Source organism: Uloborus diversus, chromosome 8 (genome assembly GCF_026930045.1).
Source record: "Uloborus diversus isolate 005 chromosome 8, Udiv.v.3.1, whole genome shotgun sequence".
Classification (NCBI taxonomy): Eukaryota; Metazoa; Arthropoda; class Arachnida; order Araneae; family Uloboridae; genus Uloborus; species Uloborus diversus.
In genome coordinates this window covers 139,930,745-139,949,866 of record NC_072738.1, presented here as the reverse complement: position 1 = coordinate 139,949,866, position 19,122 = coordinate 139,930,745, and the positions used below count along the sequence as shown (strand labels likewise).

Below are 19,122 nucleotides of genomic sequence, written 5' to 3'. Positions count from 1 at the left end.
AGAAACGTTCCTGGAAAATAATGGGCAGCTAATGTGCTCAATTTCTGGCAGTAACATATCTTGCAAAAAACAGGAAACGTTTCCGCTAAAAGTCAGTAACCTTCCTGAAATTACCCTGGACTCTTTTTGAAGAATTCAGTAATCGCTTAGGTTAAAGTCAGTCGGCTCTATGGAACCATCAGAGAAAACTTAAATTGGTGTAGCATAACAGCTTGGCACTTTCCTGCTTTGCCAAGAACGCACCAAAAGCATTAGTCTAAACAAGGCCAAAACCCAGACGGAATTGCAAGCAAGTAACATGAATCTACATCAAGGTGGATACTCTTATTAAATACGCCCAGCTGATCTTTATACTGGTAGCTAAAATTATTTTTCACAACAGTGAGTGCAATTGCAAGAAATTCGTGCAATTTCTAGCAATGCAGGAAACCTTTTAACAAAGATAACTTAATTTTCTCAGAATTAAAAAAAAAATGAAATTCCGTTATACGTTCCACGAAAATAATTAGTAACAATCCGGATTTTTTTTACAGTGCACAGGCCTGAAATAAACTGGCTCTTTTCAAAAATGTATGACAGGAAAACGGTTATTGATAAAAAGCAAATTCTTACAGAAAATTCATGCAATGGGCTGTAAATCCCCCCCCCCTCCCGTGAACTCAAAAATTTTAGTTCAAAAAGTTTTCAACAGATGACGCTTCAGGTAATAAGCACGTAAATCAAAAACGAAAAATTGAAATTCACCTAATTTTTCTCCGGTTGCGACATGTGCTTGTAGCTGACGGTAGACATTTTAAAAATAACGTTATGAAATTTTGAACAAATGTTGTTGATATTAATTTTTTTTTTTTAAGTATGATGAAATTTTCTCTCTTTCTTTGATTTAAAGGCTTACTATCTGCAGCGCCATCTCTTGGGAAATTGTTGAACAAAAGTTTGCAACGCTAGGTAGTAAAAACTTTTACAGCCCACCAAATGAATTTTCTGCAGTAGTTATTTCTTTATTATTAACTGTTTTCCCGTTATAAATAATTTAAAACAGTCATTTTGTTTCAGAACACCCTGTAAGTACTATATATGCAGGGGTGCCCCCCTCCCCTTAGGGCAAAGGCGCACCCCCTATACCAAGAAGCCCATAACAAACTGAGGAAAATACCCCTCAAAAACATCCCCCTAAAAATTTCAATTGCGCAGTCTGCGCCATGACCCCCTCCCCCTAGGTGGGCACCCCTGATCTCTGTTCTGGACTGCCACTGGGAAGATAGAAAGGTAAAAATGTAAGTTTGTCTGCAGAACATTTATTTTCGAAATATATTTTGTTTAAAAATAAATTTTACTCGTGACTTAAAATATTTTTTTGATGCTACCCTGTCAGGACACCCTGTACTTTTCAGAACAGTTAAAAGTCTGCATTCGTGTAACTTATAGCATTTCTGGAAACGTTTTTGCGAAGATACTTGATTTTACGGGGAAATAGGTGAAAACCTGTGAATGCCTCTAACGTTCCACGAAAATAACAGTTACGTTTCGGAATTTTTTTACAGAGCTGTTCCGGCGGTTGACGAGCGTTAGCGAGCAGGGGGATTAGCTGACTAGTTATAATAAAAAGAATGCTTCTCTTTTTTATCTGTAATAGTTTTAAAATTGGGCAATACGAGTGTTATAAAGTTAGAAAGTAAGGAATAACGTCGTGAATCCATGAGAATTGCTTTACGATCCCAACTGGGGTCGCGACCCACACGTTGGGAACCACTGTCATGAAAGATCTGACTTACCAATTCATTCCTGTAGTGAATTTTACTCTTGATGAATATTTGATCAATAGTCAAATTATTGAAATTAAAATTTGCATTGAAATCATAACTTTTTCAAACTTTATTTCCGTCTGTCTTTTGAATAAAATTCACATTTCTTCCAGCCCCATTATGCCCATTGCCTTCTTCTTCTGTGCCAGGACGCTTCTCATCAGCCAGTTCGACATGCTCCTACTTATGACGGCAGAAGTAATTTTTTTTTTCATCTCAAATTAAGTTCATTGGACAAAAATATGCACCAATCGCATTGTACTACGAACTGCAAGGTTGTGTTCGAACAAGTCAACCACTCAACTCAGGGTTACCGGCCAAAAATCGCTTTAACTAATACATTCACTGGTGAAAAAATCGAAAGAGCATATGGAGAAAAATTAATTTTGAGCCTAAAATCATTTGCCTTCGTGTCCCTTCTTCGAGAAATAAGCTCTTAACGTTTGTAGAAAATTTTAAGAAAAGAGCCGAATTTAAAGATGTGGCATTAAATTAAAGGTAAATACGGGTATAAACTGCCTGCACGTGGCCGTAAATCTGCAAAACGTGTGAAAGATGTATTCCATTACTTATCGGAATTCGCTCAATTTAACAGTTTTTCATAAAATTTTGGCTGATTTTAAGATCTTATTTTTAGATAATGGGTACACGAGGGCGGAAACTTAATGCATTTAGAAAAGTGTTTTAGTATGTTCTCTTAATTGCTACTTATTTAGATTTTTACTTCATTTTACATAATAAAGGAAATACTTGTACTCAAATATCGGACTAAATATCCATTTTACTCACACCTGAATAGATGTCGTTTTTTTTTTTTTTTTTGCCCGAATTGTTCATTTTGACAATCCCCGAGTTAATTACCACGAGTTTTCTCCTGACGTCTGTTCGTGCGTATGTACATATCTCGCACAACTGAAAAAACGGTATGACGTAGAAAGTTGAAATTTGGTATGCATACTCCTAGTGGGGTCTAGCTGTGCACCTCCCATTTTGGTTGCGTTAGGACGTTCCTAAAGGCTTTTTACACCTTTTTTTTTGGGGAAAATCAGTATTAATTTCAGTGCAAACTCAAGAAATGTTACAATTTGGCGAACACTTGGAAATATATTGCCACGCTTCTAGTAGCCAAGTTTTGTCATCAAACTGGCGATATATCGCCAAGTTGGGCCAAATTTTGGCGAAATAAAGATAATATTTCGAATTTGGTTTCAATCTGGAGCTATTGGCATTATTTAGAGAATATTGGAAAAATTAATCTCTATAAACTGCTTTTTTGCATCGACAAACTAGAAGTGAACATATTTAAAGTGCTACTCTTTCTCCAAGGCGCTGTTATCATAAAGTTGGATTTTTGTTAGAAACTACATGTTGGAAATAATAGTTATGCCGTCCAAACAATGATAACTCCGAGACCTGGAATTTTACAATCTTCAACTCCAGCTCCTTTAACCCAAAATTAATCTGACTCTGACTTCACAAGCACTGACAGAAATGCAGACTTAGCGGGAATATAATTGTTTCGGATTCTTGGAATTTTAAATCTTCGATTCCTAACTCCGACTCCGATTCTTTTAACTCAAAATCAATCCGACTCTCCGACTACGACTCTTTACTCCGCAGTCTTGGGTTAAACGTGTTAATTGACTGTATTTTGCTGCTCTTAGTTTTCATTTAAATCCCCCAAAATCCTAAAGCAAAAGCAGAAACGTTCTCCCATTTTCTTTTGTGTTTTGTTTTTATCTACAAATATTATATCAATAATTGATCTGGATAAACAACCGATTTCTCCCTACTGCACTGTCTCACCTCACTAAACTGTCATGAATTACTATCCTGTCATACCAAGTAAACCCCAATTTTTTTTTCTTTTCTTTTTAATGAAAAGTAATGTTTTGAGGATTTTGAAGCACGATTTTTGTAAATGTTTTTTTGGGAATGCAGTAAATCATTACATGCATTTAACAAGGTCTGGGTTTTAACAGTTAATTGAAATCTTTCTGTTATACTTAATGTTTGAAAAGTTTAAAAAGAAAAGTAAATTGTCTCAAAAAACCTATGACCTTTTTATACAATGATTTTAAACAAATTTCACACCATTATTCTTGGAAAGTCTGCAAGCAATTGAGCTTTTATATTAAGTGGAAACAAATCGAAACGAAATTTGAAATTATTTTTTACAAACGTAATTTCCGCAGTCATATATCACTTACCATCTAATTTATTGTTCATTTTCGCAGGCATTTCCCACTACTCAGAGAGGACTATCTGTTGGTTTGGAGACAGCTACATATTATCTAGGGCAACTGATTAGTTCATATGCAGTTCAGGTAATATTTTATGTTTGAACTGTGATGATAAATTTCAAACTCTTACCTTGGAATTGACCTGCTTAACGTTAATAAATATTCAAAAAATTGATATGTTTATGTCTACGAGACCGCCTTTTGTTTAATTGTTACATTTTGTGTAAAATTTTTTAAATTCCGGTGTATAATAGAAATATACACATCAAGCTAATGGAATTTGACCAGAAAAATATTTTCTCCGATTCAAATTTTTGAAAAAATAAAGGCGTCGTAAAAGCACTGTAAAAATAAATCCTAAACGTCAGTGGTTATTTCCGAGGAACGTTTCGGGATTTCCCGGGTTTTCATCTATTTCACCGCAAAATCACTTATCTTTGAAAACAAGTTTCCTAAATTGCTACAAGTTGCACAAATGCAGGCTGTTGTGAAAAATATTTTTGTTTAGCGGTTTAAAAATCGGCGTAAGACTGAGTACGGCCCGTTCAGATTGACTAAGCGGGTAGCTGCAGCTTTACAAGACAAGAATTGCAGCCAAGGGAGATGTTTGGTTCTTACTCGCAATTCCTCCTTCGGCATAATTTCTTTGATGCTTCTGGCACTTTCTTAGCAAATCAGGAAGGTTCTAATAAATTTATATTAGACCTACATAATTTCCCTTAAAGGTTCCAGACAGGCTTTAACAGCGGAGATTTCCAAATTCTCTTCAAAAAGATTCAAGGACACTATCAGGAACGTTACTAACTTTTTGCGTAAAACGTTCCTGGTCTTTGCAAGATATGTTACTGGCAGAAATTGAACACATTAGCTGCCCATTATTTTCCACTAACGTTTCTGACTCGTTTTTACAGTAAGTGTTTTCCTACCTGTATGTCAGAAGTTTTTTAAGTTCAGACCACCGTGGACGTCCCAGCTCAAACCGTACCTACTTTTTGAACACTCTTAAAAGAAAAAAAAATGCATTATTTATTTCAGAGGTTCTCGTAGCCCAGACCCCTCACAGGCTCCCTGTATCAAAATGTACCAACTTTACCGACCCCTTTCAAAGGAAATAAATATTGAATTCTTATTTTCTGATATGTATTAAGGTATTCTGCCGTGAGAAGGAAAAAGGCAGTAACAGCATTTTTTTTTTTCATTCTTTTACATTTTTGTCTTTAACTGTACTCCTTCCTTACTGCAAAAGCTTGCTTATTTGGTTTCCGCTGAAAATAAAGCCAAAAAAATAAATAAGTAAATAAATAAATAAAAAAATAAATCTCAATATTTCCCCCATTGTTAGTAGAGTCCAAATCGTTTTTCTACATTTTAAAAAAATTCAGCGATGTTTCTGTAAAATAATGGGCAGCTGATGTTCCTAAAATCTGCCAGTAACATATCTAACGAAAAGCAGGAAAGTTTCCTCTAATAGTCAGTAACCTTCCTTAAATTGGCCTGGAATCTCACTGAAGAATCGAGGTATTTTCCCAAAAAAATTCTGTCACGTTTTTGGAATAAAGCAGAAACTTTCCAAGAAAACTTACATGCTTGTAAAAGTATGTAAGTCTGCAAAAATAACTTGATACCCTCCTGTTTTACCAGGAAAGTTTCTAGTGCATTTTAGCATATGTGGCCAAAGTTAATGCCGAATTGGAAGCAAATATCTAACAGATTATTTGCCTAATAAAGCTGCAGTATCCAGAGATTGCAGTTTGTCCTTATTTGGGGCTCAGTCAATTTGAAACGGTCGCAATTGAGTTGATGGAAAAACAGTAAATGAAAACGATTATTTTGAAACTGGTAGCTAAGTATATTTTTACACAACGTTGAGAAGTCTGCATTCATGCAATTTGTAGCAATTCAGGAAATTTTTTCGCAGAGACACATGATACAACCTACCCAGGAAGTTGTTGGAAACCCGTGAAATCCTGGAACGTCGTCCGCATGTAATGTGTAACGTCTCGGATTTTGGTTTTTACAGTGTTCAGGTATCTCAATAACTTTTTTCTGCAGACACTGCCCTTTTCCTTTCCACGTAGTATTAGTATTATTCTATATTTATTTATTTTCATACATATTTTTCAGAACTAACGACCAGTTTTTCATTACTTAACATCATTGTTTGGGTTGGGGTAGTAAACATTAGTTTAAAAATCAACAAACAGGAATAAATATCATCAAATTATTTCTATTACAACTTTATTACAGTAAATCCTGTCTACAACGATACTGTTGGGACCTAAAAAATATTGTTATTGACAGGTTATCGTTATAAACAGTTTGATTATTTGTGCTAACATTTTGCTGGGACCATGGAAAATATCGTTATATACAGGTTTCTTGTTATAAACAGTACTGTTATACACAGGTTTCACTGTACTAATAATGAACTGATAGTAGTTTGAACAAAAAATACTAGCCATGTTCAAGCGAGATGCAAAAGTATATAAGTGAAGTTTCGAGTGAAACGCGTTTATTTAAAGTTCAGACCTTAGGTAGGCTTTCATTGAAAAGTTTTTCTAAATCATGCTGCATAACTCCACCTATCAAGGCTACTAGTACTATCTCTTGCCCCGTTACAGAGGAGAGGTTCACCTACCATTTGTACTGATTATCTCCAAATTTTTATTTAATTTGGCACTTACATCCTCTTGCTTCTCAGTGCTACCATGAATGATGCATTAAAATTTTAAATAGGAAAATATGGAAACGTACTCATGTGTTTAATCATGTGTTAGAGACATAATGTCAGTAATATTATAACAGCACTCATATGTATATAAAATTCCATACACTGTTAAAAATTTTCCGGCAAATTCCAATTCCGATTCCGAGTCACAACTGACTACAACTGTATTTAGGTCGAGGACTGCATACTAAGTGCCTTGCCTCCATTATTTTTTATACCGATAGATGGCGGCACCATCACCAGATCAAACAGTTAATGAGAATTTAGAACTAGACCAGGAGCTATTAGCTACCTGGTGCTAGCACCCCCAGAGGTATCGTTTCACTTGGAAGACATTGAGACCACGAGCATATTTAGCGTCGCCCAGTCCCCTTTAATGACGACGGTGGATCTTCGACCATCGAGGTTCGAACTCAGGACCCTCCGGTCCCGAATCCGACACTCTACCGATCGGGCTACCACGACCCTCCGGCAAATTTACGGTAATTGTTACTGGCATCCATGTTGCCAGTAACTATTACCATAAAAATCAAATGTTACTGCAAAATTTTACGGTTTCCTCGATAGGCCACAGCAACCAATTGGAGCTGGGATCGCTTATTTTGCCGGTAAATTACCGTAAAAATCAGCGATGCGTTAAGTCCGCCATTTTACAAGAACAATTACCAGAAAATCTTCCTGAATTTTTAACAGTGTACTTAAATTGGCAGTATGTATTAAAACAAAATATTTCAATGTCCCCCCCCCCGTGTACATCAACATATCCTTTTTTTTTAATCAAAATGCGCTTCCTTAGTCCTTACAAGTGCTTGCTTTTCCAACTAAAATATGGCCCTGCGATTGCAATTGTTTTCGTTTTATTTCGTACGTTTTGGTGAATTAGCACCTCCGCCCATACTTTGAGAAACTGTGATGTATTATAATTATGAAGATACGCTCAGAAAAGTAAATTTTACGCTATTTTCTGTTTCGTACACATTGTACAGGCTCTTTGTGTGCGTGTGTGTGTGTTTTGTGTGTGTAGAATATTTCTCGTGAAATGTCCACGTTGCTTTGCCCACAGAGGTTCGTTATGCTTCCAGGAGACATACTATTTAAACGTTTTATAACCTGTAATTTCCTTCGAACATTGCAGTCTGCTACCTAATTGAATATTCGAATACGAACAATCAACATTTGTAGAACAATCTTCTTTCATAGTTACTTCCTTTTACAAAAAAGGAAGTATTGTATTCGCGAAAAAAATTTCACCCAAAAATCGTCCTTAATTTCCATTTTGGTCACCCCGAAATGAATGTTGAGTTTTTTTTTCAACCCGATCACACGTGGATATGTGCCTAGGAACGTACAGACACCTGAAATATCCATTTTGACGATCCCCGAGTTAATTACGACGAATTTTCTCGTGACGTCTGTAAGTACGTATGTATGTGCGTATGTGTGTATGTATGTATGTGTGTATGCGTGTATGTATGTCGCATAACTCAAGAACGGAATGTCCTAGAAAGCTGAAATTTGGTACGTAGACTCCTAGTGGGGTCTAGTTGTGCACCTTCTCTTTTGGTTGCATTCGGGGGTTTCTAAAGGGGTCTTTTGCCCCTTTTTTGGGGGAAATCATTGTTAATTTTGATGTAAATTCCAGTGGTGTTATTATTTGGCGGGCACTTGGTAATATATCGCTAGTCTTTTGGTCGCCAAGTTTTGTCGCCAACTTGGCGACAAATTTGGCGATTTTTTTAAATTTTTTTTTAAAAAGCTGGTTTCAATTTGGCCATTGTTGGTGATATTTAGAGAGTAAACTATTGAATCATATTAAAACTGCCAATAATGTGAAAATGACATTAAATTGGAGTAAAAAGAAATCATGTGATGCACACATCAGCTCGTTTTTTAGAACAAAACGTAAAGAGTTAAAAAGCGAGATTCTAAGCGGAGACGGGGGGAATTATGGACACTCAAAAAATCGTTATTCCCGGTGGGAAATTATCCCCAGTGTCTTTATGAAGTGGTAAATCACATGTTTTTTTTTAAAATTTCACAAAAGACATCCTTTAATGTTTGACCTTTAAATTTTACATCATTACCCTCTAAGATTTCATTTTTATCTGGTGAGATATTGTTATTCTTCTTTGTAATATTTTGTAATTAAGTCCTATTCATTGAATATGATGATTATGGATTTCGTTAATGCTTTTCATTCCATCTAGGGTTTATTAATCAACAATTTCATCTTGCCAGTGAGTTTCATAGGAATTCTTATGTTCTTCAGTGCAGTGTCATCAGCTTGCCTTACGTGGGAAACCAGAGGCCTCGAACTCCAGGTGAGACTCTTGCTTCGTGAAAAGATAATACAACTTTTACGAGTTTTTTCTTCTTTTTGTGAGAATGGCACCTCAGGGACTGATCAGTGTCCATAAATGATATCATGCGTTTTTGCAACACATTTGACCCCTTCTCCCTTTTGATGCAAAGCGTCACACTGCAGCTTAGCCCCTCCCCTCCGTCACGTGTCACGTTTGTTCAGAAACAAAATACTGCGTTATAGATCATAATTCATATTTTTATCTTTAAACTTTGACGATGTGTTTTGAAGACACAGATTGCCTCCTGCCAGAAACATTTTGCAAAAAAACAGGGCCGCAGAGAGCCAAGGCGGGTCCCTTGTCAGTCATGTGGCCTGGCCCCTCCCTCCCCCCCAAAAAGGAGGAAAAAAAGAAAAGGAAATGGGGAAAGAAGGAGAAAAGAAAAAAAGGGGGGAAAAAGAAGGGAAAAAAGGGGAGGGAGGATTCAAAACTGCTTGCTATAAAAGAACTTAGCTCAATTTTAAGTGCCACAATAAAAAATACTAAAAGAGTAAAATTAACATAATCTTTATGTTTTCTCTTGTTCGGAGTCCACCCCGCCTTTTTTCTTTCTTCCTTTCTTTTATCCTTTCCTTATTTTCTTTCTTTTTTTTACGCCAATGTCGCCGCCCCAAGGCCTGGGCCCCTAGATTCCGACTAGGCTGACATGGCCTCTTGTCGGGCCTGCAAAAAACAGAGGTGTTTTTCGCTAAAAGTCAGTTGCCGTCCTAAAATTGTCCTGTAATCTCTCTGAAGAATCCAGAAATCTGCCCAATAAAAGCCAGTCATGTATCTGAAACAAACCTGGAAATTTCAGAGAAAACTGAGGTTAGTTTAAAATATTAGCTTGGCACCTTCCTGATTTTACCAGGAAAACTTCTAAAGCGTCATTGCTACCAGGGCCAAAACGAAGACAGTAACTGCAAGTAAGTGTAACGCATCTTACTAGCCTGAACATCTTTGCAAAGCTACGAATCCAAACTTGCATTGCACTCTCATTGGGTTGTTAGTGGCTTCGAGAATATCGTACACAGAACCTCTCTAAAAGGACAGGCCGACTTTTCCGACATTTTTTGTTCCAAGACAGCTTTGGTTCCCACTCTGTTTCTAGTATTCATGAATACGTTATAATAGTCGCTGGTTGCTATGTCGTAAAACAATTGATGAGAAGTTGAGTAAAATGTCACTTAAGGTAAATCTAGAAAGACAACTTAATTCACAAATGTTTCGAGAAATGTTTACTGTTATGAACGTCATTTCCACACCTAATTTGTTTTTAACTTGTATTAATTAAATCGTTTTTATTTACAGAATAAAATAATCAAAAACCAATCAAGCAACTCAGCTTAAGCTTGGACACCAGTTTTTTTACAACGAGGCTTTTTTACACAAACTAATTTTGTGCCCCTGCAATTTTTTTGAACCAAAATGTTGGATGAGTCAGCTTCCCTTACATAGTGGCCTTACTTGGACATGATATGAAGGCGATACAATTGATAAGTATGTCCAATAAATCTTTAAACTGATAGCTAAAAACATTTTACACACCACTGCTAAGTCTACATTCGTACAACTTGTAGTAATTCAGGAAACGTTTTGACAAAGATAATTAATTTTTCCAGGAAATGTATGAAAATCTTTTTCTTCCCAAAACGTTGTTCCAAAGGCCTAAAGTAATTCATGACGTTTCGGAATTTTCTTACAGTGCACTAATAATGATTATACAGGGTGATCCAAAAATCAGGACCAACATTAAATATGAATAATTCGAAATTGAATGAAAATAAAAAGATGCGGTTTGCACTGAACGAATCGATATGTTGCTGGGTTTTGTGTAGCAGCAAAACAGAAAAAGTTCTGTTTTCAACCAACAGATGGCGTTATAGCTTTTATGTATCCATAGTTCTTATAATACAGTTTAATTAAACGGGCTTTTTCAACTATAGACAGCTTTTCGATGCATATTAGCTTCGAATACCATTCCCTGCTACCGTTGTTCCTATTTATATCGTTTAGTGCTTGCATGATCCTGGATCAGAAATTGAACAGCGCCATCTGTTGTTAACCAACAGAACAATTTTTGTTCCTTTGGCCGACAAAATCTGAATTCCATCCATTTAGTGCAAAGCGCAATTTTTTTTAAATTTGTTCGTTTTCGAATTATTCATTTTAAAAGTTGGTCCTGACTTTTGGATTGCCCGATATTTATAAGAACTTATTTTGTACAAGATAAGGTTAAGGTTTACGCTAAAAAGAGAAAAACAGTGTGTGTCACAATTCCCTTCAGGGTTTGGAAGGAGTATTAGAACAAATATATTACTAACGCAGCAACAACGTTGACTTCACTGGAGGAAAAAATAATACCAGTTCGGTTACACAAATGCTCGATGCGTGAAACTTTCAGGACGCAGCAGGTATCGAATCTGAAGTCTAGTTCTTGTTTCACTCCTTGCAGCTTGTTACAATCAATGGTCGTTCATTTTCTAACAAGATGGTGCACCCTTCCCTTATTGTCCAAATTACGTCACTATTTCTATAATAACAAACTACCTGGTCGTTGGATTTGGTTAGAACCCCTCTAACTGGAGAGGCCGAAGCATCCGCCATGTTGGAGCAAGCGGGAGCAAGCGTACTGATCGCACAAGTGGGAACTACAGAATAAAAGACATTGCGTAGAACACTGCAACATGCTAGCAAAGGTTACAGAGCATTTATAACGTAATGATAGTAAAATCATGAAAAATAAATCCATATTAACCACATACGAGCGAGCTCCATTTCCAGGCTGCCAGTCACTTCGTCGGCTATTAATTATCCCTTTCTTTTTTCTTTCTGCATCTGCTGGAAATCTGAAATCCTTTCTTGGAGCTGTTTGAACAATTAACAGCCGAACAACCACTTATTTGACTCAATTTAACATATGCTAAAGAAATGTAAACATCAGCAGCAGTACTATTGCAACGAAGCGCTGGATCAAGTTTGCTCCAAAATGGCGGATGCGTCAACTCCTCCACTTTAGGGGCCTTAAATTGGTTGAGGTTCTGATGACGACAATCACCTTCTCCCGTGTCCACCACGTTCTCCGGACCTAACCCTACGCAATTTTTTTTATGGGACTACATGAAAGATCGTGTGTTCGTACCCCCTGTGGGCCAGGATTTGTAGATTAACGCAAAAGATTGCAAACGCATTTGCTACCGTTGATCGTGACGTGTTACAGGGAGTGAAGCAAGAATTAGACTTGAGATACATGCCACATGGGAAAAGGTTCACCTATCGAACATTTAGGACATTTCGAAAAAAAATTTTCGAACAGCACCGCAAAAAAATCACTTGGAGTTAAGCCCGGAGAGCATGGTAGCCACGGAAGAAGATTATTGTCTTCATCTGAACCTCGTCAAATCCAACAACTTAGATGCTCATTATTGAGGAAATAGCTAACATCTGTTAAGCAATTGGGGGTGCCCCATCTTGTTGGGAAATGAACGATCATAGATCATGACATGTTGCAACGAGTGATAGAAGAATTAGACTTAACGACTGGATATCTGCCGCATTACAAAAGGTTCACCTATCGAACGTTTAGGAGATTAAATTAGTAGAGTTTCTTTCTTCAGTAAAGTCCAGAGAGCATAGAAGCCACGGAAGAAGATTATTGTCTTCATCTGAACCTCGTCAAATCCAACGACTTAGATGCTCATTATTGAGGAAATAGCTAACATCTGTTAAGCAATTGGGGGTGCCCCATCTTGTTGGGAAATGAACGATCATAGATCATGACATGTTGCAACGAGTGATAGAAGAATTAGACTTAACGACTGGATATCTGCCGCATTACAAAAGGTTCACCTATCGAACGTTTAGGAGATTAAATTAGTAGAGTTTCTTTCTTCAGCAAAGTCCAGAGAGCATAGAAGCCACGGAAGAAGATTATTGTCGTCATGAGAACCTCGTCAAATCCAACGACTTAGATGCTCATTGTTGGGGAAATAGGTAACTTCTTTTAAATAATTGGGGTGCCCCATCTTGTAGGGAAATGAACGACCATTGATCATGACATGTTGCAACGAGTGATAGAAGAATTAGACTTAAGACTGGATATCTGCCGCATTACAAAAGGTTCATCTATCGAACGTTTAGGAGATTAAATTAGTAGAGTTTCTTTCTTCAGTAAAGTCCAGAGAGCATAGAAGCCACGGAAGAAGATTATTGTCTTCATCTGAACCTCGTCAAATCCAACGACTTAGATGCTCATTATTGAGGAAATAGCTAACATCTGTTAAGCAATTGGGGGTGCCCCATCTTGTTGGGAAATGAACGATCATAGATCATGACATGTTGCAACGAGTGATAGAAGAATTAGACTTAACGACTGGATATCTGCCGCATTACAAAAGGTTCACCTATCGAACGTTTAGGAGATTAAATTAGTAGAGTTTCTTTCTTCAGTAAAGTCCAGAAAGCATAGAAGCCACGGAAGAAGATTATTGTCTTCATCTGAACCTCGTCAAATCCAACGACTTAGATGCTCATTATTGAGGAAATAGCTAACATCTGTTAAGCAATTGGGGGTGCCCCATCTTGTTGGGAAATGAACGATCATAGATCATGACATGTTGCAACGAGTGATAGAAGAATTAGACTTAACGACTGGATATCTGCCGCATTACAAAAGGTTCACCTATCGAACGTTTAGGAGATTAAATTAGTAGAGTTTCTTTCTTCAGTAAAGTCCAGAGAGCATAGAAGCCACGGAAGAAGATTATTGTCTTCATCTGAACCTCGTCAAATCCAACGACTTAGATGCTCATTATTGAGGAAATAGCTAACATCTGTTAAGCAATTGGGGGTGCCCCATCTTGTTGGGAAATGAACGATCATAGATCATGACATGTTGCAACGAGTGATAGAAGAATTAGACTTCACGACTGGATATCTGCCGCATTACAAAAGGTTCACCTATCGAACGTTTAGGAGATTAAATTAGTAGAGTTTCTTTCTTCAGTAAAGTCTAGAGAGCATAGAAGCCACGGAAGAAGATTATTGTCTTCATCTGAACCTCGTCAAATCCAACGACTTAGATGCTCATTATTGAGGAAATAGCTAACATCTGTTAAGCAATTGGGGGTGCCCCATCTTGTTGGGAAATGAACGATCATAGATCATGACATGTTGCAACGAGTGATAGAAGAATTAGACTTAAGACTGGATATCTGCCGCATTACAAAAGGTTCACCTATCGAACGTTTAGGAGATTAAATTAGTAGAGTTTCTTTCTCCAGTAAAGACAATTTGGTTGCTGTGTTAGTAATGTGTTTGTTTTAATAAACCTTCCAAACCCCGATAGGAATGGTGACCCACCCTGAACAAAAGTAGTTACTACTTTCTAATATGAAAAAGCAACTGTAAACCACATTTTGGACTTCGAAATACATAGATTTCGGCTTCAATCCCACTTTTACTTTATCTTCTTTATCTTCTTTACTAATAATAAAGCAGAAAGTCTCTCTGTCCGGAGGATGTCTGTAGGATGTCTGTAGGATATCTGTAGGATGTCTGTGACGCGCATAGCGCCTAAACCGTTCGGCCGATTTTCATGAAATTTGGCACAAAGTTAGTATGTAGCATGGGAGTGTGCACCTAGAAGCGATTTTTCGAACATTCGATGTGGTTCTTTTTTTATTCCAATTTTAAGAAAAAAGCTATCATAAATTACGAAATGATCATAACGTGGAACCGTAACATGGGCACAAGCCAATTGGCGAGATACGAAATGATCATAACGTGGAACTGTAACGTCGGTACAAGCCAATTGGCGAGAAAATTCACCATACATTATTTGTAAATATACAAGCGAACCAAAAGACCTTTAATTTTTCTATTACGGGCGAAGCCGTGCGGGTGCCACTAGTCAGTCATAAACTGGTTGAATTTGAGCTTTTTAAATTAAAACTTTCTACTAGGACTTGCTTTAAATTGCGTGGGTGTTTTTCGCTACGAAACAAAACGATTGAGATTACAAAACAGGAGAAGGATTTTTTTTGCCTTTAAAAACTAAATTTAAGATAAAAATATACAAAGGGAATGTGTATCTATGATATCACACTTTTTTCCACCATCTGTCACAGAGTGTCACGCTTCACGTTACCCTTTCCCGTTCCCTTGTCTCTAGTTATACTGTTTCCATGAGCATATTGCAGTTAAAAAAATGTATGATGTCACATTTCTTGTTACCACCTCCCACCCCTTGTCACAAACTCACAACTCCACGAACCCCTCCCCCCTCCCTAAAGCGTGATATCATTTGTAGACGACCCCAAACATAAGAGACACATAAATATTTTAGCTATCGCATTTAAACGTTTTTGTCTGTATGAAAATGTGCATCCCCACTCTACCGCTTTTTAGGAAATGAAATCGCGTCTGCCTACGTCACACATAATTGACAAGTAACATCTTGTCGTAGGAGTACTATACTGCCCGACTCATGTTCGATTCTCTCGAAGTTCCTTTCGATCGCGTGGGTAAAGATTATAAGTTTACCCCATCAAAGTTTAGGTCTCCATATGTTCCGACTGTAATGATTTGAACTCCGGGGGAAGAAGGATAAATAGACATCATTTGTTAAATTAGGTATGTGAAAAACCGGGTTAATTTGCCAAAAACATATTGCAATATTTTAACTTGTACGGAGATAAGAATTTCTCTTCTTTTCCACAAGCTGAAACAAATTGGTCTAAGGTCAGACGTCTTGTTATCAGAACCACACTATTTTCCTTTTCTGGACGATTACTAAGAAAACAAGCTCTTTTTTTTAATCAGCTTCTTAAACACCGACACAGCTTCATTTACAGTTGACTGAAAACAATTATCAATCCTGGGCTGCGACATGTGTTTGTTAATAGTTTCATGTTTTAGTGTATTGTTTAATTGATGTGAACATTGCTTTTTTCCTTTCCAGGATGTGCTGAAATTCAAATAAAAGGAAATTTGCCGGCCATAGCAGCTATAAAAGAACGTAAACAGTTGGACGAAGACGCATTAAATGCTAACACTTGCGGACGGATGATACTTGAAAATTGATACACGGAAAGAAATGTTTTATTTTATCGCAGCAACAAGATATTGGTTTTCACGGTCGATGTTTGTACATTATATATTAAATAAAAGAACTGTTAAAGTTACCTCATTATTTTCCTGTTAGACAGTTAAGTAATACAAAGAGTGTGTCTCAAAAATCATTCAAAAGCTTTTGTCGGATGTCTTTTCACCCATAAGCTCATTTCTTTTGCATTGAAACAGGCGTTCCTTATAACGCTGAAACGCGTGTCTGCAGAAAGCTGCAGTTAGTGCTATTCGATGCTGTCATCTCTTATTTTACATCAGAAAACTGCATTTGGTCAAAACTTCACGCAATTGCGTCTGACCAAGAAACTGTCCAAAGAAGTTCATTTTTTAATTTGCACTTTTATCTACCAATGACACCTTGTCCTTATTAACCATAATCGAAATTCAGAAAAAAAAAAGGTTTTTCTCGGCCCCTAGATAAAAGCGCTAATTTGCTTTTCTGATGTAGTCCCTTACACTAACCGAGAGACTTGCTTGAACTACTTGAAGATCTGATGATTATACGTGCTTAAATCATTAATACCTGTTAATAATAATCATGAAATTATTATTAAAAGTGGTAGATAAACAAAACTAGTAATTGATTGATAAAATAATTTATTCGCACATATTATAGGTCTGATTTCGTTCTTTTTTGTACGTTTTTTTTTCGCATCAGAAAAAAGCTATCACTGTGTTTGTAACGCTAGTTATGCACTTAAAAACATTATGTTTTCCATGAGTATTAGTGTAACTAGCATTCGATTAATTAAGTCCGCTAATCAGTTCGTATTTGGTACAAACAACTTTAAACCTGGCAAAACTAAAATTCCTATGACGCCATCTAGGTATTAATTAACTATTTATGACGCTAGCTCATTTGAGATTTTTAAAAAATCTCAATAGTTGCTGCAAAAACGATGTCAGTCTAACTTGCCTAGTCTAAACGATGTTTATCTAATTTTATCTGATGTCAATCTATTCTGTTCGCGATTGGACATAAATCAGTGAGTTTAATCTTAAAACTAGAGATGCCGTTTTATACGAAATTTTACACTTTCAAAAACATTTTCTACACATAATTGCACAAAATTGCAAAAGGAAATTAAGCTAATAATACAAAAAAAAAAAAAAAAAAAAAAAAAAAAAAGAAAAAGAAAAAAAAAAAAAAAAGAAAATGGCGGCCGGGAAATTATTGCGAATGACAATGACCGAAGATGGCTGACGGCATCAATAAACTTAAAGGAGGAGCAATTCTTCCTCAAATTGTTGCAGGATTCAACATTGGAGCATCAACAGGTCCCAGCGTTCGAACTATTCAACGGACTATCAGGCATTCGGGGATTTTGGAGCCTAAAAGCCTACTTGTGTATACTGTCCGACAACGGATTGTATGGAAAGGCAAACACCCGGTTTACAGGCGGAAATGGACGTATCTATTAGTTTTTAGGGATATCAGCGTTTGCAGATGTATGTTATCCTCTAAGTTAAGCTGAGTCTATTTCAAATGAGCGGAACATGCGCATAAAATTTTTACTTAACCCCCCCCCCCCCCCTTATTCAGATGAACTCGCCTTAAGTAGACGTTTGCCAATTCCATAAAATCCGTGGTTGGACAGTACTTGTGCCACTGAGAGATGGTGGATGAACTGGAAGTGAAATAGGACACTTAATTTTTTACTATAGAATCAGCGGGAACGCGCTAACAATAAAAAATTGACTGTTTGCGTGTTCTTGCTAATCTTACTTTACAAAATGTTGTTTCCGCTTCCTATTCAGCCGTCATTTCTCCGTGGCACTTTATACCATTGACAGCAATACAATATGTTTGATAGTAAGTCGAATCATACTACTTGCATTGCACAAAAATATTCTTTTCGGCAAAAAGACATCACTTGTTATACAGTTAAAAGTATTTATAAACAACTTTATGGTGTTGAATGTTCTTGTAACTGCTTATGTTCTCTTTATATTTTCTAAAGTCTGAAATCTCATTTAACGTACAGCGCTTATTTTTACGTTTCCTTCTGGTTCTATTTACACTGAAACTGGGGAGTTCAACAGAGGTTCGATATTATCATCCAATCCTACACGAGACTCTTCTTGTTCATGAAGTCTTTTTTCTATTAAGTCAACAACTAAGAGGGAAGTTTTCTGCAGATCTTGGCTCATAAAAAATCTTTTTCTCTGGTCTTTTCCAGATATTAATTCTCTTAGAAACTGAACTAAATCGTCGTTAGAACTATCGGACGAAAGATAATTCTCAGTAGGACGGCCAGCACTTTTTGTGAAAGTATCCTGAAAACGGGCCAATTAAATCATTAGCATTCTGTGATTCCAAGACTTCTATTACCTTGGTCCGATGAAGTAATTAACGAGAAGCTAGTGTTTCTAGGATTATAACACTTTGTTGGGGTATCCATTAGTTTAGTTTATTGCTTCACTTTTCCCAATGATTGTAGCACTGATTTTTTATTCAGTAAATTACCGCCCAATAGCCAGGGCTAAAGCAGAAATACGTGAAATACACCGCCAGCTCAGTCATTTCCAGCCGATACCTGAGCTGGCGGTGTATTTCACGTATTTCTGCTTTAGCCCTGGCTAATGAGCGGTAATTTACTGAATATACCTTGCCTCGCGTTCAATCTTCGAGTTGAACCGAACCATTGGTTCGGTCACTCGTCTGGTCTGCTAATTCTATATTAACTACCAGTTTGTTTCGCACTCTTGGCTTCCTTAAGAGGTTTTCCATCTCCAGCTCAGTCACTTTCCTATGCCGGGCTGATGAGTGCTAATAAGCACGAAACTGCAGTCTTCGGCTGGAAATGACTAAGCTGGCGGTATATTTCACGTGTTACTGATTCTTTAGTTCAACACCCGAGGCCTAAGCATCTTTG

General features: G+C 36.9%; 2 protein-coding genes across 2 annotated transcripts in view; one reads left to right on the top strand and one right to left on the bottom strand.

Annotated features, from left to right (window-relative positions):
* The window catches only part of LOC129227376 (synaptic vesicle 2-related protein-like), a 48,730-nt gene extending 32,493 nt beyond the window's left edge, over positions 1 to 16,237 (top strand). Inside the window, exons 8-11 of the mRNA XM_054861925.1 lie at positions 1,919 to 2,003; positions 4,043 to 4,132; positions 8,984 to 9,097; positions 16,080 to 16,237. Of these exons, the coding sequence (XP_054717900.1) occupies positions 1,919 to 2,003; positions 4,043 to 4,132; positions 8,984 to 9,097; positions 16,080 to 16,100 (310 nt within the window). The 3' untranslated portion in view covers positions 16,101 to 16,237. The remainder of the gene's footprint in view (positions 1 to 1,918; positions 2,004 to 4,042; positions 4,133 to 8,983; positions 9,098 to 16,079) is intronic.
* The window catches only part of LOC129227375 (synaptic vesicle 2-related protein-like), a 133,219-nt gene that overhangs the window by 90,023 nt on the left and 24,074 nt on the right, over positions 1 to 19,122 (bottom strand). The gene's annotated exons all lie outside the window — the stretch shown is intronic.